The following is a 27963-nucleotide window of genomic DNA, read 5'->3' on the forward strand; positions in this document are numbered from 1 at the left end:
TACATTAATGATTCATATGTGTATCCTGATAGTTACACAAACAAAATAACACATATTACTGAGTGCTTCTTCTCTCTTATCCAAACCGTCTTTTTTTTTTTCAGTCGTTTTTTAATGAAAAATACAAATGCTTTACCAGGATGCGTTTATTCTTTGAAGCATGAAAGTATAACGCCTTCAAATAATTAGTTGTATAAGACTTTTACAAGGGAATTATTAACTTGCATTAAGTTTAAATTAACTTTATACAAGTGCAACTACTTCTAGGTGTTTCTGAAAAGGATGTCCTACTCCCTCTACCTATCTCCTAAAGCAGTAAAAGTTAACTACTGTAAAGAAAACAGCATGATGGAATCAAGCTAGTAGGATACGTTCCCTCGTCCCCCACTGACAAGCATATGACCAGAGTCTTGATGCTTCAACATGTCATATTTTGTATCATCAAAAAAAATCATGTCTTAGGGGGCTGCCTATCCAATTAGACCTCAGTTAAAAAAAATTAGATTCTTCCAGAAAAAATGGCACTCAGGAGATGCCTTAGAAGAAGAGTATCTGGTGGTTTAGAAATCGACTTAACATTACCGTTATTATCTCCCCCTTCCACATTAGGTAGCTTCATTTTTGTCATGAGACGGTGTGAGTTTCATTTGAATACCAAAACTGATTGATCAGTAATATAACAGCTAACTTGAAACACTGCAGGAGCCAGTTCATATTTAAGGTGACTGACGTAGTGTTAAGAATATACAACTGTCTAACAAGTGACACCCTAAACACTCTACCCACCTGTCCAAAGGAAATTAAGTCAGTCAAGTTTAACTCCAATATATGGAGATTCCAAGCATATAAGGAATGCTTGATGACAGGGTTAGACTTATTTTTAGAATATGCTATAATTTTCATAACTGAAAGATATTTAGCTATAAGAAGATTAACATTTTAAGCAGTCTACTGAAAGATAACTATTTTATCAAGGTTTACATAAGATTACTGTGCCATTTGACATTAATATACTGCAAAAAGTACCCTAGAGGTAACAGGTCTTAAGGAATATAGTTTTGTTATTTTGTTTTTCTAACCAGCCCATCTCAGAAGACAAGGTTTGATGATTATAAAATAAATCATGTATCTGTTGCAGCATCTTAAACAAAATTTAATGAAGCGATTCCTTCTAATGGCTTTAACAGTCAGTTACTACTAAACAAGGGGATTTTTCTTTACCCTCCTAAGAATCTGAAAGGTTAGTTATCCCGTCCCAACTGTCACACACCCAGCTTCTTCTTTGCCATCAGTTACCTTACAGAGCTTCTGGTACCGGGGAGAAGAAACGGCCATCCTTTGTAAACGATGCAACAGAACCACAACTTTCTGCAGAGATGTTCTCACCACAGCCATCATTTTAAGTTTACCACACTTGTGAAGACACCTCAGAATTTGCATTATAAATAAAGAACCCCGATCATTTCCTCCTGGTCACTGGGCAATGATTTGCCAGTTCTGTGAGCATGCTCCTTTCCAGAAAAGCATTTGAAAGAGACAGAGCTTTTAGGTTCTCAGGGAAAAGGAAGCTGGGATTCCTTCAACTTCTTCTCAATTCGAAAAACAGGGACAAACGCCGATCCAGACAGCCCCCACCCCGCCCCCCAGCAGATGCTCACAGCCAGGACCTGCTCAGCCCAGCGTAGCCAGAAATGAAGCAAGTTGTCGGGCAGCCAAGCGCTGCCGGCTGCTGGGGAGGAGTGCGCTCCGCGGTAGCCAGAGAGGATATGAAGTAAAGCATTAAAGCTGCAGATACAAAGCAGGCATCCCCGGGGAACAGGGATTCAACACATTGCCGCTGCCGCCACAGTGCATGCCTCCTCGCAGGTCTACAGGAGGAGGCAGGATGCTGAGGAGCCCAGAACTCCAAAGAGGGACGCTGCACTCCCCACTGAACGTAGCAGCTCCCGTCGTGCTTGCAGAACGAGTGAATAATAGATGCGGGGAGAAATCATCGTGAGATGAGCAGAAGGGAACCTGGTTCTAATGACTGTAGCTCATAGACTCAATGCTAAAAAGAAAAGAAACGAATAGAAAAACCACCTGCAGACGAGACTGGACAAAATCATGTAAAACACAGCTAACCACACTGGCTGGAGGATTGAGGCTTTACCTGGGATATCCCAAATACAGAGCCCATTCCACGGGCTCCTAGGTGCCTGACTGGGAGGGCATGTCCATTAGAAATAAATTAGAACTCTTCTCAACAAACTGCAAAGTTAATAAAGCGTCTGCAATGGATTATAAAACACTGCAAATTCCCACATCTCGCACCTACACAGCATCTTCACTAATTTTATTTAATTTGCCATAAAGCTGTTTTAACTTTATGAATAGGAAATATACCTATAATAGTATCATATAGACAGTGCCAAATTTAGTAGTCTTATGCCTGATTTATGTATTTGACATGCATTCCCTGTTATATTACCAATTGGGGTGCAGTGTCATTCCACAAGTGGATATCCCCAGAGGGTTAAATGGCTGGTGTCAAGGGGCACAGCCAGGCATATAACTTGGACGTTTCTCATTATCAGGGTCCAGTCCAATCCACACTAACCACCTGGGGCATCCTGCCAGCTCACCTCTCCCTAATGTCAGGATCCTTCAAATTGTAAAAGGAATGTGAGCTCCCTCAAGAAAAATCATTTTTGTCTTTTACTTCTCACGCTCTCAGCCCTTCACGTTGGCATGACTTACAGTGTTGGGTTGGGTCTAATATGGCAGATTCGTGGAGAAATGATCAAAGGGTTTCACTGGCATTTTCCTGGGAATTTCTACTGAGGGTCTATACTGCCTCCTTCTGGTGAAGCTAACAGTGTCAGCATGTCCATCAGAGACAACAGCCGGGCATGCAGTCCATTAGCATAACTAAACCGATTAAGTACTTGGGCAAGAAGATTAATGATTGAGGTACAGGGTGGTGGGAAATGGGGGAGCTGGTGCTAAAGGGAGAGGGCTGATTTTCCAGGTGACAGAGAAGTGGCATGGGTGCACGCTCTGACTATACTAACAACTGAATTATTACCTGTAAATGAACACAGCAGCATGGGAGCTATAGCCGGGAGGCTTTCTGTAAGTGGCGCATTCCTCATTTGGGATGCTTGGAACCAGAAGGGTTTGAGGGTGTGGGAGGGTCACATTTTCTTGGACCCTGAAATCCAGGATTTATATACACACAATGAGATATCCTGGGGGGGGGGGTGGCCCAAAACCTAAACACAGAAGTCATTTATGTTTCGCATGCAACTCATGCGCATACCCAGAGTGTAATTTTCACAGGATTTTTAACAATTTTGGGTACGGAACAAATTGTCCTCGTGTGGAATTTTCCACTTGTGGCATCATGTCAGCATTCAAAAACTTTTAGAGTTTAGAGCACATGGATTTCAGATTTTTGGATTAGGGATGCTCAAACAATGTTATTCCAATTCTAGAAGCAGCAGGTGACATTTGCAGAAGAGAGGTACTTTACCCCCCCCAACCCCACTATCACAGCAACATGCTGCTGGATACTCAGCTGGCACAGGAAGAGAGCTCAACGACCTACGAAATCTTTCTCCATGAAACACAAGGATAAATACCAGGCTAAAAGCTCAGGAGACAGAAACACAATGAAATATAAAATATATAATATGACATGACACAGACTTTACAAAGCAAAACCTTGCCAGCCACTGTCACACCCCTCAAGAAGGACCATAGGGACTCCAGAATTATACCCCAGGAAGAATCAAAGCACCTCAAAAAAAATGCAAACCATAGACATTTAATTAAAATAGCATTAATGTCCTATAATATGCCATGAAAATTAAGATAAATGCATTTGAATTCATGAACTAGGTTTAAGTCAATAATAGCTTTCCACTTAAAAACAGTAAATAAACAGGTCTCACAATGTGTGGCCAAATTCTCTGAGCTAAATACAGATTCTAGTGACCACTGCATACTAGGTACCTTCTCCTGGGTGCTACTCAAATCGCTCATTTCCATGTAATCCAAAGGGAATTTTCCGTCTCCTCATCCTGCCCTCATAGTTTCTTCTCCCTGTCTCACACTCTACCAGCACCTTACATCTTCTATGCTCTTCCCCCTCCTCCATCCATTAGATGACTCACACTTACCAAAGCACTGGCTCTACTCACAATGCTATAGCTTCATTTTTGGTCGTTGTGGCCACTGACCAGCATGGCTATAAGACAACCCTAACAGACCACCTGGGTGTCCAGTGCAATCCATTCCTCACCATCCCATCAACTGGACTCTTATAAAGCAGAACACCCCATGCATCACTCTCATTTAATTTCCCTGCGGTTTCTCCCCATTACCAACAGGTCAAGTATAACATATTTAGGCCGGCTCACATGACCCTCCACACATGGTGGGCAAGAGCCTCCAGAAAACCAGGCTCGCTCTTGCTGAAACATCTTCAAGTAGGAGTAAGACCTACTGGCCTTGCAACGGGACAATGAAACAGAAATACATGAACCGAGGAGCCATCCACTCTTTGCAGAAGGCATACCATATCCAAGAAACTGAACCTTGTCTCCACCATGCTTCCAAACTCTCCTTTATTAAAGTCTCCCCAAGACCCATTTTAAACTGAACACAATATAAACTTCCTATCCACAAAACACGCTTGTGACCTTTCCTTTATTCCTTGCTGTTGCTACAAAAACGAAGGAAATATAAGCAGAGAATGTACACCATTGAAATACTCTGACATACCCACTGGGCAGGGAATATAAATACACCAAGGACCTCTTTCCGTCTTGGACAGACCGTATGCCGGAAGCCTGCCACGACTTGCAATCATAAAACATACTTCATGGTTTTGGTAGTTCAGGACATTCATTTTTGTCAACACATACCTTTGCATTTCCAGGCACGTTTCCGCGAGAAGCCACTGGCACAAATGCAAATAGCATACGAGGCCAAGGGAAACTAAAATTCCTGTGTCTCAGAAATAGCCACAGTTACCAGGTCTTGAGCCACCATCACTCCACAAGGTACCAAAAAACAGCCATGCAAGAGTGTTGTAAAATTAAGAGGCTTTACATGAAAGCAAGGGTGTGAAGTCATGTAAATTACCACGATGTGAAACATACTAACATAAAGGATGTTTATCTTCACACAAACAAGAGATCTGAGTAGGCTGTTAGCAAAGGCCCTTGTTGATACTATATAGGAACCCAAGCAGGCTATTTTTAGGAGCATTAAATAAGTTTTGAGAAGCAATTACTGTACACATTATATTTTCATAGTTTTAGTCAGCAGTCTTTATTTTCCTGTCGCTGTTTGCATAAGACAAGTCATCCAGAGCTTGGTTATTTTTATTTAAAAGAGAGTCTTAACATTTCTATCTAAATTTATTTCTCCCATGGCTTGAATATTCATTAAATATTGAAAGGAGTTGGGGCTATGATAAGACTATATCCTGAGAGAAAATGTGTTAGAAAACATCATTAAGCGCTCCAACAGGCCTGTGTTTTGCTGGGACTCGTGACGGGAATTCTTTGCTATCTGTAAGCTGTTACTTACTCAAATACATGATCTAAACGTCTGTTAAAAGTAACACCATTAATTAAATATTTGTGGGCATTTGTAGATCAGGCTTATTATAGGTGTTTGAACTATTAAAAAAAAGTAATTTATCATCTACCTATATTGAGGGCCCTTGTAACCTCCTAAAATTCAAAATATTATAACAATTAACATTGATAGTGACCTGAGAGTCCCAAAGAATGAGATTAAAAAAAAAATTCTGATCCAATCCTTGCTACGCCATACTCATAAGTCACAAATGTAGAGTACAAGAAATAAGTCATGTAAGTAAATAGAGATTTTTCATTAATCTTACTGTGAGACATGATAAGAATCTGTATGTGTGAGGATAAGCTTAACATAAGCCTACTCCAAGCAGATTGATTTAAAAAGCACTTTAATTTTTTAAATGAAAATGACTCCAAACTAAAAAAAAAAAAAAAAAATGCTAAGTTGAAAGAACGGCTCAAAAAAAGCTTGTAGACCCTTTATGCAGATTCTCATATTTGTTGGCATTTATAAAACAGTCTTCTGGATGTTTCCAGATAAGAATTCCTAAGAATGGTCTCAAAAATGGTCATCAGGCTAGAGAGATGACTTAGTGGTTAAGTGCTTGCCTGTGAAGCCTAAGGACCCCGGTTCGAGGCTCGATTCCCCAGGACCCACATTAGCCAGATGCACAAGGGGGTGCACACATCTGGAATTCATTTGCAGTGGCCAGAGGCCCTGGCATGCCCATTCTCTCTCTGTATCTGCCTCTCTCTCTCTCTCTCTCTCTCTCTCTCTCTCTCTCTGTGTGTGTGTGTGTGTGTGTGTGTGTCCATTGCTTTCAAGTAAATAAAGAAAAATAAAGAAAAATACAAAATAAAACGGTCATCAGGTCTGGAGAGACAGCTTGGCACTTAAGAACACTTCCTATGCAAGCACGAGGGCCCAGGGAGACCTGTGAGAGCTTGAGTTCAGTTCCCACGACCCACATAAACACCTGGGTGAGGACACACACATCTATAACCCTAGTCTCGTGGGGGAGCAGAGACAGTTGGATCACCAGAAATCAAGTAAAAACTGCAAGCTCCAGGATCAATAAGAGACTCCGGCTCACAATAAGAATACACAGAAGAGCAAAAACGCAGGACATCCAACTTTCCAAACTGGCTGCCCCAAGTGAGCACATCCACAACACACATAGGCATGGACCCATACATAAACATATGCCACAGACACATACCCTACACACACACACAGACACCGCATATACACACACAAGAAAAAAAGAAGGGCGGGTGTGGTCATCAATATGGAATCTCAACTAGGGAAGAGAGAGCAAGAGTCTGTATGTATTGAAGATTTGCACCCATAGCACTATACAAACAATGCCATGGGTGAAAATATCATCTTTGTGCTTAAAGAGCCATGTGACCAACTGGGGAGGTGAAGGCCTGTGTCAAACATATATCTATGATTGCCACAAAGGGGTCGGGTCAATCCACATAGAAAAAAGGTGGTGGGAGATTCAAGAGCATAGAAGTACTAGGGCTCAGGGTGGGAGAAATGCTTCAGACGCACAGCACAAAATTTCTCACAAGTTTTTTAAAGGAATGGTTTTACGTTATCATATTTCTTATAAGAAGAAAGATTTGAGCTGGAGAGATGTCTTAGCAGTTAATGCACTTGCCTGCAAAGGCAAAGCACCCAGGTTTGACTCTCCAGGACCCATGTAAGCCAGACGCACAAAGGGATGCATGTACCTGGAGTTCGTTTGCAGTGGCTGAAGGCCCTGGCACACCCATTCTCTCTCCCTCCCCCCCCTCAAATAAAGAAATTTTAAAAAAAAGAAGAAAGATTTGAACTTCAGACCATATATGCAATCATAGTTATTAAGCAGAAGACATAAAAGTAATGCCCTCAAAGCCTAATAGCCCTGGCTATAAACCAAACCACAGAGCTTTTGCAGTTTTCATATTAAATATTTATAATACACAAGGAAAGAAACAACTTCACATCAAGAGGAAGTGCTCTTATAATTTAGGATTCAATAGCACTAATGGTAAAAAAAAAAAAAAAGGCTTAAATGACAGAAGACAGAACAGTAGTTGAGCCTCTCGGTCAAAATAAACAATTATTACTTCCATAAAACAAGGTGGATTTTTCCCTCTCTCATGTCAAATATAAAAGCATTTCATACATTATATTCCCAGATGCCGGGAATGAGACACAGGGAAGCAAGTATGTAAGTGAATGAGAAGACAACCTCATTTTAAACCGTTATCCATTGGTAGGTGGCCACAAAGAGCACAGCAGGGAGACCATGCACTTACCAGCACCTGCTGCTTGAGTTCCTGGGCCAGGCCACTGTCCTGAAGAGCGTTCTCCCTCTGCGAGGCATCCGCCAGCACATTCACCGTGGTTTCTGCTTCCTGAAGCCACTTCACCAAGTTCTCCAGGTCCCTGCGGGAGGCCTGCACCGTCCGCAGCTCGGCCTCCAAGGCGCTCTGTCTGTCGGCGATGCTGGAAGAAACAATGTGACAGGAACGGCTCCGTGACTTACAGGGTGACATTCCACATCAGGGGTGCCCAAAACGAAAAACGAGAAGACAGCCTCAGAGGAACTTTTACTTATTTAAGTCACTGACAGTGACTGGGATTTATTTATATGGAGATCTCAAATAATCCCTGGCAAAAGGGGGCCCTGTGAAGTGTGAGGCACAAGAGGGATAGAGACAAAGAAATATTAATCAAATCCCATCCCTATCAGAAAATAATTCTGCCCATATTTTACATCTAATATTCATACGTTAAGTTGTTCTCCCATAGACCTATGTTGATTCCTTAGTAAAATGCACACTAATTAATACATATTTATACACTAGTGAATAAATGAATTCTAGGAAGAAACAAAACTCAAGAAATTATTTAAGGTAAAACCAATTAAGGCGGGTGTGGTGGTGCATGCCTTTATTCCCAGCACTTAGAAGGCAGAGGTAGGAGAATCACCATGAGTTCAAACTCGAGGCTATCCTGAGACTACATAATGAATTACAGGTCAGCCTGGTCTAGAGAGAAACCCTACCTCGAAAACCCAACCATGACGAGGGTGATGACGTAACGGCTAGGGTGTATAACCAGTGGTAAAGCATTGCCTAGTATTTGTGAGGTGTTGGGTCCCATCCCCAGCACTGCAAAGAAAATACTAACTTGAAAGGTATACATTTGAAAATAAAGTCAATTTAAGTTGATTGTGTAATTACTTATAAAACACTGGAAAAACAGGCTTTCATACATATTTCATTAAGTCTACATGAATGCTAGACTGGAGGTACTTGAACTCAAAGGTAAACACATCTGTAAATTTAACATTAAAAGTCTCACAGACCTCAGAGCTCCATAATTAGAAAATAACTCAGTGTTTCAAATGGCTACAGGGCTGGAGCAATGGCTCAGTGGAAAACCTAACAGCCCGGGTTTGATTTCCCAGTACCCATGTAAAGCCAGACACACAAAGGAACTTGTGTCTAGAGTTCATTTGCAGTGGCTGGAAGACCTGGTGTCCCCTCTCTCTCTCCCTCTCTCTCTCTCTCTCTCATAAATAAATAAATATTTTTAAAAAGTAAAATTTGGCACAAACAACTTTACTCCTAAATATTTAAACCCAAGAAAACTAGAAATACATGCGCACAGAAATCTTATACATAGTTGTTTAGAACATTATTGAAAATAGCCTAACAACTAACAGAAACAACCTTAATAATGGTCAGTAGAAAGAAGAATGGATCAATCAAATAATGCATACTAACACATGAAAGATTACTTTGTCATAAATAGGAATAAAACACTTATATGCTAACATATAGAATGTTAATTGAAAAAAGGCAGACATAAAAAGCCATGTATTGTGGGATCCTATTTACATAAAGTTAAAAAAAAAAAAAAACCACATTTCAAGGCTGGAGAGATGGCTTAGCAGTTAAGGCACTTGGATCCATGTACGACTCTCCAGATCCTACATAAGCCAGACACACAAGGTGACACAGAGCAAGGTCACACATGCGCACAAGGTGGCACATGTGTCTGGAGTTCAATTACAGTGGCTAGAGGCCATAGCACAGCAATTCTCTCCCCCCCCACTCTCTCTCTCTCTCATACACACACACACACACACACACACACACACACACACACACACACACTGTCTCTTGCCCTCTCTGTCTGTCTCACTCGCTCTTGCAAAAAAAAAAAGAAGGCCAGTCTGTTGTGCTTGCCTCAAAAAACAAAATAAAAAAAAAACTCATTTCATATAAATTGCATATAAAGGAATTAACTAAACAAATCAATCCATATGGAGAAAAGGCAAATCACTTGTTACCTAATCCTAGAAGCTGGAGCAGTGGCGAGGGATTGTTGTCTGGTGAGGGATCTCTTTGGGAAGTGAAATGGTTATACCATGTAGTAAGTACACTAAAAACCACCATGTCATATGCTTGGTAAGTCATATGTGTATGTAAGAGGACTGCCATGAGTTCAAGACCAGAATGAACTACTATAGAGTAAGGCTACAGAATGAGATTCTGTCTCAAAATAAATAAATAGATACTAAATACATGTAAACCCTTGCATCCTGACCTAGTTTCACATTAAATTGTATTTTAACACTATCATACAGATTTCTTATCCATCTGTTCTACCAACGATGGGCATTACTGTTCTTGAATATCTCCTTATTTCTCAGAGTCCTTACTACAGTATTGGGTTGTTTATAAAATCCATTCCTGATATACCTTGAATGTCTGCTGTCATACAACATTTTTTAAAGCACTTTGTAAGTCATGAGAGAGGAAGATCTGATAAGCATGGGAACCACCAGAAGCCCAGGGGTTCCTGGCTAAGGGGGAAGGTCACAGAGAAGAGGCTGTGAGGCTATGCATTCAAGCCACAGCAGATTACAGCTGCCACCCTCATTTTGACTGCTCGGTACTCTTGTTTTACACTTGACAGAACTCCAGGAAGATATGCTCAAACAAGACGAGGACATAACTCAAACAAGGGCAATCACATTAAACCATGAGGTGCAAGAAATAGAGATTCCATTCTTGGAGAAAAGAAAGAGACATTCAGTATGGTGGCTACAGGCCGGACTAGAAAGCATGACTCCAAGAGAGACGTCTTCAAGACAAAAATACTACAGGTGACTGAGTGCTCGACATGATTGACTTTGTGGAAAACTGTACTGTCCAGCCCCTTGTGAGATTAAAAAAAAAAATGTGTGAAAAAAAAATTAGTGATAGGAGCAAAGAAAAAGGACATACAAAAATGAGGCGAGTATTAATTTCAGAGGAAACAAACAGAGAGGGCTGGAGAGGTGGCTCAGCAGTTACGTGAGGGCCGGAAGGAGCCTGAAACTGCCTGCATGCGAATCTCCAAAACTCACATAAACAGCTGGGTCTAGTCATACATACATGTAACTGAGGCCCACAAAGGGGTGCAGGGACCAGAGAATAGCTCAGGTTCACCAAAAGCAGTGGTACTAATAAGAGACTCTGACTCAAAAGAAAAGTGGGCAGACTTCCACTTTGGCCATCACAGGTGAAAGCCCTCCACCCCCACCTTAAGCAAGAGCAACAGGGATGTGTGCAGACATTACCTACACAGCACCACATGTATACACTACCTACACAGCACCACATGCATACACGCAAGCTACTTTTAAGAAGAAAGCAGAGAGGAAACAAAATTATAGTAAAGTTCTGTGCTTTCGCTATTACTTAGACTGGAATACAAAATATATATATATATATCAACACTAAAATGTTTATCAAAAGATTTAGTGATGAAGAATAGAGGCACAAGAAAGCTACTTCTCAGCTGGGGATGTGGCTCCTTGAAAGAGTAATTGTCTAGAATTAGCAATTCTCTAGATTGTTCCATCTCCCAGGGAGGGCTCAGGGTCGTGATCACATGCAACTACTTATTTTGTTTTTAAGAGTAGGAAGCTACCCACCAGAACGTGAATGACTGGTGGTGGACACAGGAAGTGTAGAAAATTTGTGGTTAGAAAACAAAGGCAAGATTGTTTTAAAATGTTTTCTTAAGTTTACAAACCATAAAAAATGTAAAAAAGAAAAAAAATAGGGACTGGAGAGGTTGTTCAGCTGTTAAAGTCACTTGCTTGCAAAGCCTATCATTATGCGTTTGATTCCCCAGTAACTGTGTAAAGTCAGAGGCACAAAGTAACACATGCATCTGGAGTTCGTTTTCAATGGCAAAAGGCCCTGGTATGCCCATTTTCTCCCCCCACCCCATCACCTCTTTCTCTCTCTCCAAATAAATAAAATATATTTTTTAAACAAAGATAGGCTAAAAAGCCATAAGATACTATTGAAGTTTACAAGGCAAACTTTAGCTAAAATGATTTTTTACTACAGCCAGAAGAAATAACAGTCTACAGGATTCTTTATTGCAAAAGATGGTACAGACTGAAAATATAAATAGCTACACATAAAAGATTTAAAGATGTCCATGGGTAACAGATTTGAAATACTTTATATTAAGGGAACTAGAACTTTTAAATGTATACTCTTAGCTCTCAAGAAATATCTGCAATAAAATTGGCTATGATAGGCTATAAAACAGCCGATGGCCATTTCATAACAAAAAATATAGCCACCCACATAACAGACATTTAAAAAAATGTCATTTTAAATGTGTTAGATAGTATTTGATATTTTAAGCTACAAGATATAATATGCCATTAAATCAAGTGTGTGTGTGTGTGTGTGTGTGTGAGAGAGAGAGAGAGAGAGAGAGAGAGAGAGAGAGAGAGAAAGATTATAAGCGGTCAAAAGAGAACATTACCACAAATTCATTTCATGACTCAGCTGGAAAAGATCTTAGGAAACCCACAGTTAGGTGTTGCTAATTTCGGCATATTTAAAAGGTGACCTTTACAGTGAAATAAGATTTAAATACACTTATCTCTTTCAAAGCAAAAAGTAGATCATCAGTCCTCTGAGTGCCAGGTAGAACACTGGAAATGAAGAAATTCCTTAAGCTTTTCAATGGGTGCCTTCCCAAGGTGATGTGAGCATTATACTTAAGTATGCTACGGGGGAAAATGCAATCAAAGTGAAGTGTGAGCCACTCCACATGTGCTCCGTAGCCTCTTGGTGACCAGTCCAAGTAACACAGTGGTTGAGTCACCATCACCTAGACACTTCGAAAATCATCCCACGGGACACAAGGAGACGGTTCCAAGGACCAATGCTACAATACTTGGGCAGCAAAACAGAAGTCCCCCACCTCCACCTCTGCCCCCCAAAGGGACAGCTCACTCTCCCTGGGACTAACACTGTCAACAAAGTAAGGTGAAGGGCCACAAAAACATTTTTCTGGGAGGTTGTATCTCACCATACCCATATTTATTTATTTATTTTGTAAGCCAAATCACTGCTGATATGTGGCCTTCATTAATCAAATGACAGTATATTGTACACCCATACTGGGGTATACCTTCCCCAACCTTTCCCAGTCCATACCCAAAGCCTTCTTTCATCACGCCCATTCTACGTCAAGCCCGGCACCCGGGATCTTCACTGAAACTGGAATCCCTGGGGTCACCAATTACTATGACGACTGTTAATCCCTTCATTCCTTCAATTCCCCTCATCCCCAAATGTGCCCATCTCTCTTCAAAACAAACTTCTCTAAAGTTGTTTCCACAGACTGGTCCTATGTCTTCACCTCCATGTCATGCTCGGCTTTCAGCCTCACTACAGTTGTCTCATTGAGCAAGAAGCTCTCAACAGGCTCGTGTGGTCAGCACGAGCTAAAGTGAGACCCTACCTCAAGAAACCAAAATAAGTAAATAAATAAAAATTTAACAAAATACCAAGCCCCGGGGTTTTGTTTTTCTCCACAAACTCCCATACTCAGTGATAGATTCCATGACTGTATCTTTCACAAAACACCATCTTTCATTATCCTCACTCTCAAGCCACGTCTGTGACCCACGAAAGCAATGTATCCATTACTAAAGCGCATCTCAAGTCTACCCTGCTATTACCCCATTGCAGGTGGAACATCATAGCCAAGTCTACACCAGACCATGACCGCTTTCTTTCCAGCCATCTCAATTTCCTCTTTCACCTCAACAAACTTCTCACCAGGTTAAGATCCACAGAGATTAATCTCCACTCAATACAAAACACGGTCACTCCTTAGGTAACATTCCCGCAGCTTCCCACTGCACCTCAGCGCGCCGCCTCCACCCCTTGTCTTACGACGTCTATGGTCTGGCCTCTCTCCTCTCGCATCTCAAGCCCATGTGCGCTACTCAACTTCGTTCCACACTCTTCCTGCCTCGTGACTCTCACAACTTTTGTTTACTCTGAAATTTTCATCAGCTGGTCCTTTCTTAACCTTCAGAAGCAGCTGAAATGTCACCTCTGAGGGATGCTTTCTAAATTTTCCACAAGCTATTAAGTCCCTCTGTAACATTGCACCTTGCTCTCCTACCCCTCCATAGCAATCTCCTACGATTACGGCTTTGTTTTGCCTTCCTAGCTGCACCGTCCACGTCATGGAATCAAAGCCTCCTGAAGGCAAGCAGAGGACCGTTTATGGTAGAATCATCACAAAACTGGGCCAGCTAGAAGCTAAATGGATAGTTCTTTAATTGGTGAATTCATTGATGGAGTCAAAACAAATGAAATAAAAACAAAAATCAGGCATATCAGTTATTTACCTGATACAGAGCTAATACGCTGAGAAAAATGTCTGCATAGGGAGCCTGACACTTGCAAAATGAAAAGAGGACCCCCCATCATGTTTCTTTAAAGGGCAGTAAAACACTACCTGAAATATTAAAATAAAAACAGAATAGGAAAATATAAAGGTGTGTAATTCTTATACTTCTCTTCTTGGCCAATTTAATTCTCAGCATGAAAGGGGAAACTGAAAAGGAAAATGCTAGCAACAAGAATAAAATAAACAGGTCTAAAAATAAAGGTGACTTTTAGAGAATGAAGAAAACTTCAAGATGCTAAGTCAAGTTGATTGATCCAAATCTATGAACCTTTTGCTGCTGGACTGGCTAGGAGGATAAAGCTATCTGCACTTTCCACCTAACCTTACTGACTTGGGAATGACAGCCACTCAGGCTCTTGTTTCAAGAGCTCAATGGCTGAGCATGGCTGATGTCAGGCAGTGAGACATAATCCCAACATGGGATCTCTTATCAGCCGATCTTAAAAGGTATTGACCAAATTGAGCAATGTGGATAGATGCTGCAGAAAAATGCAACAGTTTTATTTGATCCACAGGACAATAAATAGCCATTGCCACAAAACATATACAAACAGCAAAACACCCAACAAAAATACACCGGGAAAGCAAGCAAAAGTCAATCCAAAGTGTTGAAAGCTAACCTGGTTTCAAAAGAAATTCCACCTTTTATGCACACAAAATTTAAACCAGCCCTTGCAAACGATATCCAGTCCACACACCCACTGTGCAAGGCTGAACTGCAAGTGACATGAGTAAGGACTAGGAAACCTGTCATCTCAAAAGAAGAACATTAAGCTCTTTCACTGGGCAATTCGTACCGATTCATTCCCCCAGTGAAGTAATTTGTGACTCTTTAAAAATCCTACACTCTGTCTTCCCAGCATGGTTAGATTTGTGCTTTGGCACAAAACCTTCGAATGCAACATAAATTAAGCAACTGTGATGATTTCACTAACCAGGAAAATTACATTTTTCTAAAAAGCTCCATCTAGTAATGAAGATTGAATATATTCGTGATGTATTTATTAAAGCCAACAATCTACCACTTTATCGCTGATTTAAGTATAGACCATCAATGACTACCGACAAATAACTGGAGAGTCTACCTTCTGATAATGCAGCCACAGAAAGCTCTGAGGAGCAGACTCACGAGTGACCGGTTCATAAGGAGACGCAATATGACGGTGTATGATGACAATCTGAGCAACCTTTTGTTCAGCACAGATCCAACACCAAGGACTTTCAGAGGGAACTTTTGATCTCACAGTCATCCTACACGTTAGATATGCTCTCCACTTTGGAGTCAGGAAAAGTGAGACTCAGTGGGTTGAAATAACTTGTTCAGGGTTCACACAGATGGCAAATGCATATGGTGGGATTTTCAACCGTGGAAAGTCAGATGCCACACACGAGCTTGCTTTCTGCTCTATCTGTACATCTAGAAATAGGTGAAGGAAAATAGGAGCTTGTGTGGATAGGAGCAGGGAGAAAACTCATAATCAGTGAGTCAAGAGAAATCACAGCAGTCACAGTGTCTCACTTACTTTACAGCGCTCCAGTATAGATAATTCAGTGTGGATATATAATACCAACACTCACGCATACATATGCATATATACACAAAAAATATCGCTTTATCCCTATGCCTACACAGGACTTATATAAACTTTCAGAGACAAATCATTCACACTCCAAACTTCACTAGAAATTGAGCATCCCTGATCCAAAAATTTGAAATGCTCCAAAACCCTGTGACTTCCCATGTCCTAATATGATGCAACAAGGGAAAATTCCATGCCATCAAACTTTCTTTCATGCCCTAAATTAATTAACATATTACACAAATGACCTTCACATGATGTGTGTGGGTAAATATGGCATTTTTAAGTTTATTCACTGATTTATTTGCAGTGCTATGATGGAAACTCAGGGCCTCACACAGGCTAGACTCTCACTCTTATAAGGTACATTTGAAATGTAATTGAATTGCGGTTTAGATTTGGACTTGATCTCCTATGTGTCACTACGTATACATAAATATTCCTAAACTCAAACACTGCCAGTCCCAAGCATTTCAGATTAGGGATAGTCAACTTGTATAAACACAATGTAATTTGCACCAAGTGATTGGATAATGACATTAAAAAGGTAAAGCAAAAAATTAGGAATATCGTATATGTTAAAAAAAAAATGAGGGAGGGCTGGAGAAATGACTTAGTGGTTAAGGCACTTGGCCGGGAAGCTAAAGGACCCATGTTCGACTCTCCAGATCCCACGTAAGCTGGACATACAAAGTGACGCAAGTGCAAGGTTGCACATGCATGCAAGGTGGCATAAGCACCTGGAGTTCAATTGCAACGGCTGCAGGCCCTGACATGCTAATTCTCTCTCTCTCTCTTGCTCTTGCTCTGTCTCATAAAAAAAAAAAAATGAGGGGCTAGGTAGATAGCTCACTTGGTAAAGTGCTTTGCCTTGCAAGCATGAGGACCTGAGTTTGATCGCTAGTACTCATGTGAAAATGCTAGGTAAGGCAGAACACACTCATAATCCCAGCACCCAGGCAGGCAGAGACAGGACGCTCCCTGGGGCTCACTGACCGGGCATTCTAGCCTAATTGGTGTGTTACAGACCAATGAGAGACTCTGTCTCAAAAAGAAAGGCTGAAAACAACCTTAGGTTGCCCTCTGGTCTCCACATGCACACGTGCATAACATATGTAATAAATTACTGTTGAGTAAGGCTCAGGGGCACAAACAAACATATTAATGCTTCTGCTGCTAGGACTAGGCTGGTCCACTAAGTGGCATTAAGACTGTAATAAGTACCCTCATTTTAAGTGAGAATGTTTGCTACAAGAGCCCATTGGGACTTTGGGATTGTAGAGAAGGGACTTTGAACCTATAACTACACATGACAAAGTATGTAAGACAACTGCAATTCATACGAACATTTCCTTTGAAAGCTGATGCAAACTTCACACCTTACATTTCACCTCTCCCTAATTTGTGTGATGTATAACATGCAGAACAGAGTTGAGAGCCAAGAGGACAGCTACGGTACAAGCCTCACAGGGACCATCAGAGTGGCCACATGCTGGAGAGTGTTGCATTATTCATGGACGAAGCGCCCACATCTTTGATCTGATCTGCTTTCTCTCCTCGACGCCATGAAGACTCAGGAAAGGAAAACAGACAGATCTGAGGAGCAGGTACACAAAGCGGTCACCGACACTGACAATAAAGAAAGATGAAACTCTCGTTAGAGAAAGAACCAGACTGCGCAGGCAGAAAGGCTCGGATTCCAATTGTAGCTCTGCGGCTGTGAGCCGTGTGATCCTGAATAACTCTTTAACAGCCCTGTGCCTTGGTTCCTTGTCAGCATGATGGTGGGGGGAAAGACACACTGTCCCCCGGGGCCACTGTCAGGACTCAGGGGCATGGTGCATGTGAAGAGTCCAACGTGGTGCCGGACAGCTTTACAAACCATAAACACAGCACCAAGGCACAAAAGGAAAACGGCCTGAATAAATTTACTACCAGCTCCTCAGAACTCCAAAGCCTGGAGAGTATCATCATGTTTTAGTCAAGAAAAATATCATTTGGGCTCTTCTGTGTGAACATGAATATGTCATTTGACTTCCCTGAGCCTGGGAGTGCCAAAGTGGCCCACATATACTCAAAGGAGGTGATAAGTGGTTCTTGTAGTGGAGGAGGGCCGGAAAATTCTACTCTTTTTATGTCTAAAACGGAAGTACACCGGGGCAAATATACAGTATACTATATAATATTAAAACTTACTTTTTAGTTTATTTTTATTTACTTATTTATTTATTTGAAAGTGACGGACACAGACAGAGAAAGAGGCAGATAGAGAGAGAAAGAATGGGCGCGCCAGGGCCTCCAGCCACAGCAAATGAACTCCAGATGCGTGCGGCCCCTTGTGCATCTGGCTAACGTGGGTCCTAGGGAATCAAGCCTCGAACCGGGGTCCTTAGGCTTCACAGGCAAGCGCTTAACCACTAAGCCATCTTTCCAGCCCTAACATTAAAACTTATTAAAAGCTGAGACAGGAGGATCAAAGTTTGATGCTAGTCTGGGTTATATAGTGAATACAAGACCAATCTGAAATATATAAGTGAGACTTTGTCTCAGAAAAAAAAGTAAACTAACTAAAAATTATTTGGGGGTGGGGGAGAATTTGGACAGGAGCCTAAAAGTCCTTGGAGAAAAGATAACTGAAAGGTATACAACACTGGTTTAAACTGGAAGGTCACTTATACAGTTGTAAAAATTTCTTGAGTCTATGTTTACAATAATGTTAAGAATTCAAAAGAAGCTTAATATACTCTCCTATATTTTGTTTAAGAAGGCTAGGAAAGATTTATATATTTATACAATCCAGAAAAGTGTCTAATTAGAACAGTTTAAGAAATTGCAAATATCACTCTGTTATAAAAGATATCTGGGGGCTGGCTCAGCAGTTGAGGTGTTTGCCTGCAATGCCTTAGGACACAGGCTCAATTCCCCAGTACTCACGTAAAGCCAGATGCACAAAGTGGCAAATGTGTTTGGAGTTCATTTGCAGTGGCCAGAGGCCCTGGTCAACTCATTCTCCCCACTCCCCCGTCAAATTAATTAATTAATTTTAAAAGATGTCTAGTGCCTGGAGAGATGGGTCAGTGGTTAAAGATACTTGCTTGCAAAGCCCAAATTCAATTCCCTAGTACATGTAAAGCCAGACGCACAAGGTATCACATGCATCTAGAGTTTGTCTGTAGTGGCTAGAGGCCCTGGTGTCCCATATTCTCTCTCTTTCTCCTGTCTCTGATTGCAAATAAATAGATAAACAAAATTTTTTGAAGATATATGGCCGGGCATGGTGGCACACACTTTTAATCCCAAGAGGCAGAAGTAGGAGGATTGCTGTGAGTTTGAGACCAACCTGAGACTTCATAGTGAATTCTAGGTCAGCCTGGGCTAGAACAAGACCATACCTCAGAAAATCAAAAAACAAACAAACAAAAAAAAGATATCAGGTTTCAATACATAGAAACCTTTGCTATGGCTCCTAAAGGGATTTTGTGGGGCACAGTTATAATGTATTTTCTCAACTTCATAAATAATAATATCTAAACTACGTCTAAGTGTTAACACTACATCATTCCTTAAAAAGGCAGGAAGAGGGCTGGAGAGATGGCTTAGCAGTTAAGCACTTGCCTGTGAAGCCTAAGGACCCCGGTTCGAGGCTCGGTTCCCCAGGTCCCACGTTAGCCAGATGCACAAGGGGGCGCACGCGTCTGGAGTTCGTTTGCAGGGGCTGGAAGCCCTGGCGCACCCATTCTCTCTCTCTCCCTCTCTCTGTCTTTCTCTCTGTGTCTGTCGCTCTCAAATAAATAAATAAATAATTTTTAAAAAAATTATTTTAAAAAAAAAAGGCAGAAGAAGGGCAGGGGACAGGTCAGCAGAGAGATGGCGCAGCAGGTAAGAGGACATGAGCTCAAGCCCTAGAACCCACACAAAAAGTCAGGCGCGGGCTCTTGCCCCACTGGCTGCAATCTCAGCGCTGAGGGACGGAGCAAGGAGGGGAGGAGAGAAGGCATCCCAGGCCTCCTCCCCGCGTCAGCCAGTCTAACCAAAACTTGGTGGCTCCTGGCTCAATAAACGAGCCTGTCTCAGGGAAACAAGGCAGAAAAACAACAGGAAAGGCCGTCTGGTGTCTTTCTCTGGCTTCTGCATGCATGGGCACAGGGCTCACACGTCTCACCTGCTCACACACGTGCGTACACCACACGCACATAACCAGAAAATGCACAGAGAAAACAGAAAACAACAACTAGCTAGTTGTAACCATGCGAACAGTGGAGAACTGTGGCTGTCTTAACTATGATAAATGAAAGATCACCTTAGAAGATAATTTAATTTTTAACTGCCTGTTCCATCTGATCAAACTACTGCTGTAGGTGTCTTAAAATATTTATGAAATAAAAGCAAAAAAAAGGAAATGCTAAACAAAAAAGAGACCACTCATTTCAAAGCGGTCAGTCTTACTAACATTGTTTATGACAACAAAAACGTCAAAATTCTTATAGACAGAATTTTTTTTGAAATACAGACGAACAGATTTAAGGGCTATGGCATTCACTCTCCTCCCTATCTTAGTGACAAGATCCTTAACTATCCAATTGATGGGTTGTGATATAAAAAGATTATAATTCCAGAAATACCAAAGGTATGGTCCATTCTATTTAACTTTTTAAAAAATATTTTTGTTTTGGGCTGGAGAGAAGGCTGAGCGGTTAAGCGCTTGCCTGTGAAGCCTAAGGACCCCGGTTCGAGGCTCGGTTCCCCAGGTCCCACGTTAGCCAGATGCACAAGGGGGCGCACGCGTCTGGAGTTCGTTTGCAGAGGCTGGAAGCCCTGGCACGCCCATTCTCTCTCTCTCTCCCTCTATCTGTCTTTCTCTCTGTGTCTGTCGCTCTCAAATAAATAAAAAAATTTTTTTAATTTGTTTTTATTTATTTATTTTGTTTTTTGAGAGGCAGAGAGAAAGAGAAAGGTAACAGGCACTCCAGGGCCTTCAGCCACTGCAAACAAACTCCAGACATATGCACCACCTTGTGCATATGACTTTCATGAGTCCTAAAGAATCAAACCTAGGTCCTTTGGCTTTGCGGACAAGCACCTTAAGCATTAAGCCATCTCTCCAGCTCCATTCTGCCTAACTTTTTTTTTTTTTTAACCAGATTCTGTATTTGTTACAGTTCTGTTTCCTTTAGAATCCAGGTACAGCTAATGATACATGGTCATATTCTCTCCTCACAAGTCTCTTCATGGAGTTTTCAAAATTGCTTCCAGGATTCTAACTAAAAATAAGCATCGAGAAATAATAAAACTTCTCCTATGTTAAGCTGCCATTAAATGCTTGACCATACTTTATTGCCAGAAATAAATATCACAAAATGTTCTGATATCAGTTTTATGCACTGCAAAAATAAATGTGTTTTGATATCAAAACGGTTGTCAGGAAATTACATTTGAATAGAGAAACATATTTGGGAAACTATAATTTCACTTCCATGTCAGAATTCCAAGCACAAGGCATAAAATACTCTCTTGAATGGGTGATGTGTATAAACACGCAATCTTAAAAAGATGGTAACTACTGTTTATGGTTCCTCAAATCTTACAAGACTAAGAGACAGAAAAACTGCTCTTAGAAGCATATGTTATTTTAGGCTATTTGAGATAGACTGACTAGACAGCAATGGAAAAAAAAATAGCAAATAAATTGAAACTTAGATAAACAGAGATTATTTCAGAGGTCAAGTGGTAGAACTACAGTGTCTGGTCTTCAACTGAGGAATGTTCCAGAAAATATTACACTACTATAATCACCATTAAAGGTAATATAGTTGTTCTTTAATACCTGTGTTCTTTTCTAGAGTACTGCAAAATGTATTGTAAGTAATAGTCAGAGGGACAAGAAAATCAGAACGCATGAAATAGTCATTAGCAAAGCTCTAAGGGTGACAAAACCATGGCCCATGCTTGAGCAGAGGTGTTTACTTCGCATGACACTGTGACATGACATTATCATCTACGAAGATCCTGCTTAAGAACTGTGTAACACACACACACCCCTCAGAACCTTTTAAGTAAGTTGATGATTTTATGTTGGGCTGTATTCATAGATATCCTAGGCTGCTGGTCTATACAGCCCTGGGCCATTTATTCAAGGAAAATCTTCACAGAAACTCAAGAAGATATCACATAAATAGAACCCACGTTAAGTATGAACCCAGTACAGCACAGTATAAAAGTAGCAAGAGGCTGATAATAAAAATCAAAAGCCAGTACATCTGGCTTGTCTCCATGAGAAAAGCAAAGGATTCAGACCCTCAAGCTGCCAGCACTGACCGGCCCCCTTCCCCAGCTCTCAAGTTACCTTTGTTTGAGATTGACCCAGGATGTTTTCAAGTACTCAGTGGTCTCTTTGACATTCCTTGTGTCGTCACTGCCATATTCTTCCAGCAGTTTCTGCAGGACATTGTCAAATGCCATGATGACCCCGTCGCCAGAAGCCAGCTCTTGAAGCAGCAGCTGAAATGAAGCAAAACCGCTAGGCTCGCTCGCTTGGGAACGAGGACTTCCTGACCCCTGGACAGCTTTCGTGCGCTTTACACAGTGGTCGCAAGAAGAAGACAAGTCAGGGCGGGAGAGATGGCTTAGCGGTTAAGCGCTTGCCTGTGAAACCTAAGGACCCCGGTTCAAGGCTCGATTCTCCAGGACCCACATTAGCCAGATGCACAAGGGGGCGCACGTGTCTGGAGTTTGTTTGCAGTGGCTGGAGGCCCTGGCGCGCCCATTCTTTTTCTTTCTCTCTCTCTGCCTCTTTCTCTCTCTGTCTGTTGCTCTCAAATAAATAAAAAAAGTATACAAAAAAAAGATAAAAAAACGAAAAGAAGACAAGTCAGAGGATGACTTCTGCATTCATGAAATAATTCCAGAGGTGAAAAGGAAAAAGTGCCTGAGACATCATGTACATGGCAGGCGATATCCAAAGGTTACATCAGATATGCCACGTCCTCAATCCTCTTTCATCCTTTTCCTTCCTTTTGCTATTCGTCTGATTCTCACTTGAACATGTATCATGTAGGAAGGAACATTCTGCGTGTATATGCTTGGAGAAGGGCAAGGAACTACTCTGGAAAGCTCTGTCTTTTGCGCTTGGATCACAATAAATTACAAGGTTTAAATAAATTATACCCAGAAAAAAAAAATCTGCATGCATAAAGATTAAAAACACCCTTCTGGGTTTTAGATTTCACTTCCTGGACACTCAACATCGCTATATATCTCATCTCAGGCAAACTGAAGGACAAGTAAAATGTCATATCAAAACACAATCTTCTAGTCACAACTTCTAATTCAAGAGTATTTTCTATGATTGAGAGGGAATTTAAATTAACACACTTTAAAATAACCATGTTTCATATCATCAACTCTAGAATCAAACTGATCACGAATAAACACCATGTGGACATAAAGGTACTAAAAGAAACTAAACTTACTCATCCTGTGACTTGCTCAGTACAGTAGCATTCAAATGGAAATATCAGAAAATTTTATAAATACAATAGCCCCCAGGTGATAGGAAGATGACTCAGTGGGTGAAATGTTCGCTACACAGCATGGGGACCAGAGTTTGCCCCCGCCCCTGCCCAGCACCCACATCAAAGTCAGGTTTGGCAGCACATAACTGTAACGCCACACTGGGAAGCCTGGCTGGGATAGCCGAGTAGCCGGTCTAATCAAATGGGCAAGCTCCAGGTCCAGTGAGAAAGAGACAGAGATCATGTCTCAAAAAGTAATGGTACAGGGCTGGGGAGATGGCTCAGCAGTTAAAGGCACTAGCTTGCAAATCCTTTGGAACTGAGTTCGATTCCCCAGTACCCACACATAAAGCCAGATGCACAAAGTGACACATGCTTCTAGAGTTTGTTTGCAGTGGCAAGAGGCCCTGACTTTCCCCCCTCTCTCCCTCTCTCTCTCTCTTTCTCTCTTGTGTGTGCGCTAAGTAAATTTTAAAATACTTTTTAAAACTTACTTTTAAAAAGGTTACAGAATGATTAAAGAAGACAACAATGTCTACCTCTACCCTCTACACATATGCACTCCCAAAACACATGTGTACCCATACACATGCATGCAACACACACGCGCGCGCACACACACACACACACACACACACACACACTCAATCAATCAATCAATAAATTCCAAAGAAAAAAAGGAAGGGAGTAAAATACAGTTCTAGTGATCCTAAAAATTCTCTTTGCATATTTTGGTTTGTGGTTCCATTGGCAAAAAAAAAAAAAAAAAAAATCAATGCTTCCAGAAATCTCTATTTAAAAAAAAAAACAAACACCACCTTCCCTTCACGATCAAATTCAATGTAAATCTCAGTGTGCACTCTTAAGAACTTAGGAAACTATGACAAGCTCCTTATACGGATTGCCAACGAACGATGCTTCCCCCAAACAGGAAACGAGCCTCACTTGGTTCTCGGAGGCTTGCTTGCTGAGCGGGTCCCTCCGGGCCTGCTGGAGCATGTACAGCCGAGCCTCGTACTTCCTCATCAGCTCCTCGGTCTCTTCCCTGTGGTCATCCCACTGCAAACTGTCCGCGATCATGTCCTCAAGCTGCTGCTGCCTCTGCTCCACGCCGTGTTGAGTGTTCTCCCACTGGCTCCTCACCTTCTCCACTGAGGAACAGAAAAACAGGAACACCCGAAAGTGACCACAGGAAAGGAAAACATACCTGACTCCAAATTTATCTTAAACGGGTCTGTAAGTAGAAAGGGAAAGGAGGCAAAAAATAAAAATAAAGAACCAGGCGTGGTGGTGCACGCCTTTAATCCCAGCACTCAGGAGGAGTGAGACCCTACCTCGAAAAACCAAAACAATAAAATAAAATAAATAAAAGATAAAATTAAAATAAACCATGCATTAAAGGAACTCCAACAGTCCTGTCACACTGCATATGTGTGTGCGTGTATAGTATTCTGGTTTGAATGTAAATGTCCCTTCTAGGCTCATGTGTTTAAACCCTTGGTTCCCAGCTGGTAGTGTTGTTTGGGAAGGCTGTGACGCCCCTGGGAGGTGGAAACTCACTGTGGGAGGTGAGTGACTGGGGGCAGGTCCTGAGCTTTTATAACCCAGATGCACTTCCTGCTCATCCTCTGCGTCCTGACTGCAATGTGTCAAGCTGTCCTGCCATACCCGGGTTGGAGGCTCGATTTCCCAGGACCCACGTTAGCCAGATGCACAAGGGGGCACACGCATCTGGCGTTCATTTGCAGTGGCTGGAGGCCCTGGCACACCTATTCTCTCTCTCGCTGTCTCTCTCCCTCCCTCTTTCTCTCTCTCTCTTTCTCTGTCGCTCTCAAATAAATAAATAAAACTAAACAAAAAAATGTTTTAGAAAAGAAACATTTTTAGATGTTCAACTGCAAGAGAAACACTGAGAGTAAAGAAGACTTGGGTTCTACGTTACAACCAGCTTGTCCTCATATGAGATTCTACAGTGGCTTTTTTACCTTCCTTTTTTCTTCTATGTGCATGCGTGTGTGTGAGTGTCCTATGTATGTAAGCACACATGTGCTGAAGGGGAGTGAGCATGTCCATGTGTGTACTCGCTTGCGGAAGCAAGAGCTTAATGTCAGGTGTCTTCTCAATCACGCGCCAACTTTTTTTTTTTTTTTTTGGTTTTTCAAGGTAGGGTCTCACTCTAGCCCAGGCTGACCTGGAACTCACCATGGAGTCTCAGGGTGGCCTCAAACTCACAGCGATCCTCCTACCTCTGCCTGCCGAGTGCTGGGATGAACGACGTGCGCCACCACGCCCGGCTCTCCAACTTATTTTTTTTTGAGACAGTGTTTCTCACTCGACCTGGAAGCCCTCAATTCAGCCAGACTAGCTGGCCAGCAAGCCCTGGGATCCTCTTGTCTCTGTCCCTCTCCCCTGCAGAGTGGGAATTACAGGAGTGTCCTTCCTATTTCCGTTTATATTCCTATGTCCACTCTACTTTCTCTCATTGTCACCTTCTGTCTGTGCGTCTCTCCCCTCATGTCTGTCCTTTTCTCATTTCATTCCTTCACCTATGCTTGCACCTTTCCTTTTGTTTTTACCATGGAGCTAAGAAAGGAGATACTAAGGCAATTCAAACTTCTGATTCTTCACTTCACTTGGGCTGAAATACCAACAAATAACATCCACAAATACCCACAGATAACAAACGCAGAGCTTCATGTGCTCTGAATGCCAAGCTAACTGATGGGCAGTGAAAGCGCAGGCCCAAAGAGGACCCACGGGATTCCAGCAGAGCTGCAATGAGCATTCTGGTCAAAGTCTTAGAACAACATATGGTCATTATGAACCATAAAAGCTATCAACTTAAAATTACTCGAAAGGCTGAAAGTTAGATTTGCATATCATACCTCTAAAGAAATTATTCAGTAAGGCTGCCTGGTGTATGTTACCTTAATAGTTTAAAGAAATGACTTACATTTTTAACCTAAGGGAAGAGAAAACTAACAAGATTTTTTTTCTCAGTGAAAAATGTTACATGAAACAACTATGAACACTTCTTTAACTAACAGAATTCCTTAGTATTGAACAAAAGCACCTTAAAAGTGCCACCTGACAACAAATTCAGATGTTTGTTATGAAATTTCGACAAATAATCCTATACATCTAAGTGTTGAACATGAGTTAATACTGGTAGCTTTCTAGCCAGGCATGGTGACACACACCTTTAATCCCAGCACTCGGAGGCAGAGGTAGGAAGATCGTTGTGAGTTCAAGGTCATCTTGAGACTACATAGTGAATTCCAGGTCAGCCTGGACCAGAGTGAGACCCTACCTCGAAATAAAAAAATGGTAACTTTTTATAGCTATAGCTGAAAAGGATTTCATGTACAGTTAGTAGTAATAAAGACACTTAAGTCTCTATAAAGACAGTGGGGCTGGAGAGATGGATCAGTGGTTAAGGTACTTGCCTGCAAAGTCTAAGGACCCAGGTTCGATTCCCTAGTACCCACATAAAGCCAGATGCACAAGGTGGCACATGTATCTGGAGTTCATTTGCAGTGGCTGGAGGCACTGGCACACCCATTCTCTTTCTACCTCCTTCTTTCTCTCTCTAAATAAATAAATAAAACATATAGAGAGAGGAGCAGGGGTAATAAATGGAAAAGGGAAGATGCTCAGGAGATGGAAATCCTTGTTTAGAAATAACTACTAGAATGGGGAGGTAATATGATGGAGAATGGAATTTCAAAGGGGAAAGTGGGGTGGGGGAGGGAATTACCATGGGATATTTTTTTATAATCATGGAAAATGCTAATAAAAATAAAATTAAATTAAATTAAAATTAAAATAACTACTAGAGCCAGGTGTGGAGGCACACACCTTTAATCCCAGCACTCAGGTGATAGAGGTAGGAGGATCACCATGAGTTCGAGGCCACCCTGAGACTACATAGTGAATTCCAGGTCAGCCTGGACTAGAGTAAGACCCCTACCTTGAAAAGCCAAAAATAAATAAATAAATAAATAATCAGTTAATAAATAACGACTAAAAAACATTCTGGCCAAACAAAGGAGTGATTGGATAAATGGATCACCCAACAGAGAATCAAAATGGTTAAGTCTTTGTAAGTCACCTGGTGTCATTAACAGAGGTGTTTTACCTGTCAGAGAGGAGAAATGGGATCACTCCAGAGTCCCCTGTCAAAAACTGATTGAGATCAGACAATCAGTTAACACAGAGGAGGGAAAAAATGGCTTTTTAATAGAAATAAGTCAATATCATCACACACTAAAAGTCCCTATCTAACTCATCTCTTCCAGTGCCTACACATTTATTTTGAAAGTAAACATGTCTACTAGAGCATATCATTGACTTTCTTCCCTCGGGAAAGATTTGACTGTTGTGGTAGTTTGAATAGATGGCCCCCCAATATACTCAGTGTTTTATTAGTTTGTAGTTTGGATCTGCAGACCCCTGGCTGGAGGAGGTGTCACTGGAAGATGTTAAGGTGT

General features: G+C 41.5%; 1 protein-coding gene across 7 annotated transcripts in view; it reads right to left on the reverse strand.

Moving 5' to 3' along the window:
- Utrn (utrophin) overlaps positions 1-27963 on the reverse strand; it is a 555367-nt gene that overhangs the window by 244590 nt on the left and 282814 nt on the right. For 6 of the 7 annotated variants that reach the window (XM_045158274.1, XM_045158275.1, XM_045158277.1 and 3 more), the window contains 3 exons: positions 24419-24624; positions 22306-22460; positions 7902-8091 (listed from right to left, as the gene is read on the reverse strand). In XM_045158274.1, coding sequence (XP_045014209.1) covers positions 7902-8091; positions 22306-22460; positions 24419-24624 — 551 coding nt within the window. Of the gene's footprint in view, positions 1-1296; positions 1615-7901; positions 8092-22305; positions 22461-24418; positions 24625-27963 lie in introns of those variants that run through there. The other variant, XM_045158278.1, reaches the window with a different exon arrangement.

This window comes from Jaculus jaculus, chromosome 9 (assembly GCF_020740685.1).
Source record: "Jaculus jaculus isolate mJacJac1 chromosome 9, mJacJac1.mat.Y.cur, whole genome shotgun sequence".
Lineage (NCBI taxonomy): Eukaryota > Metazoa > Chordata > Mammalia > Rodentia > Dipodidae > Jaculus > Jaculus jaculus.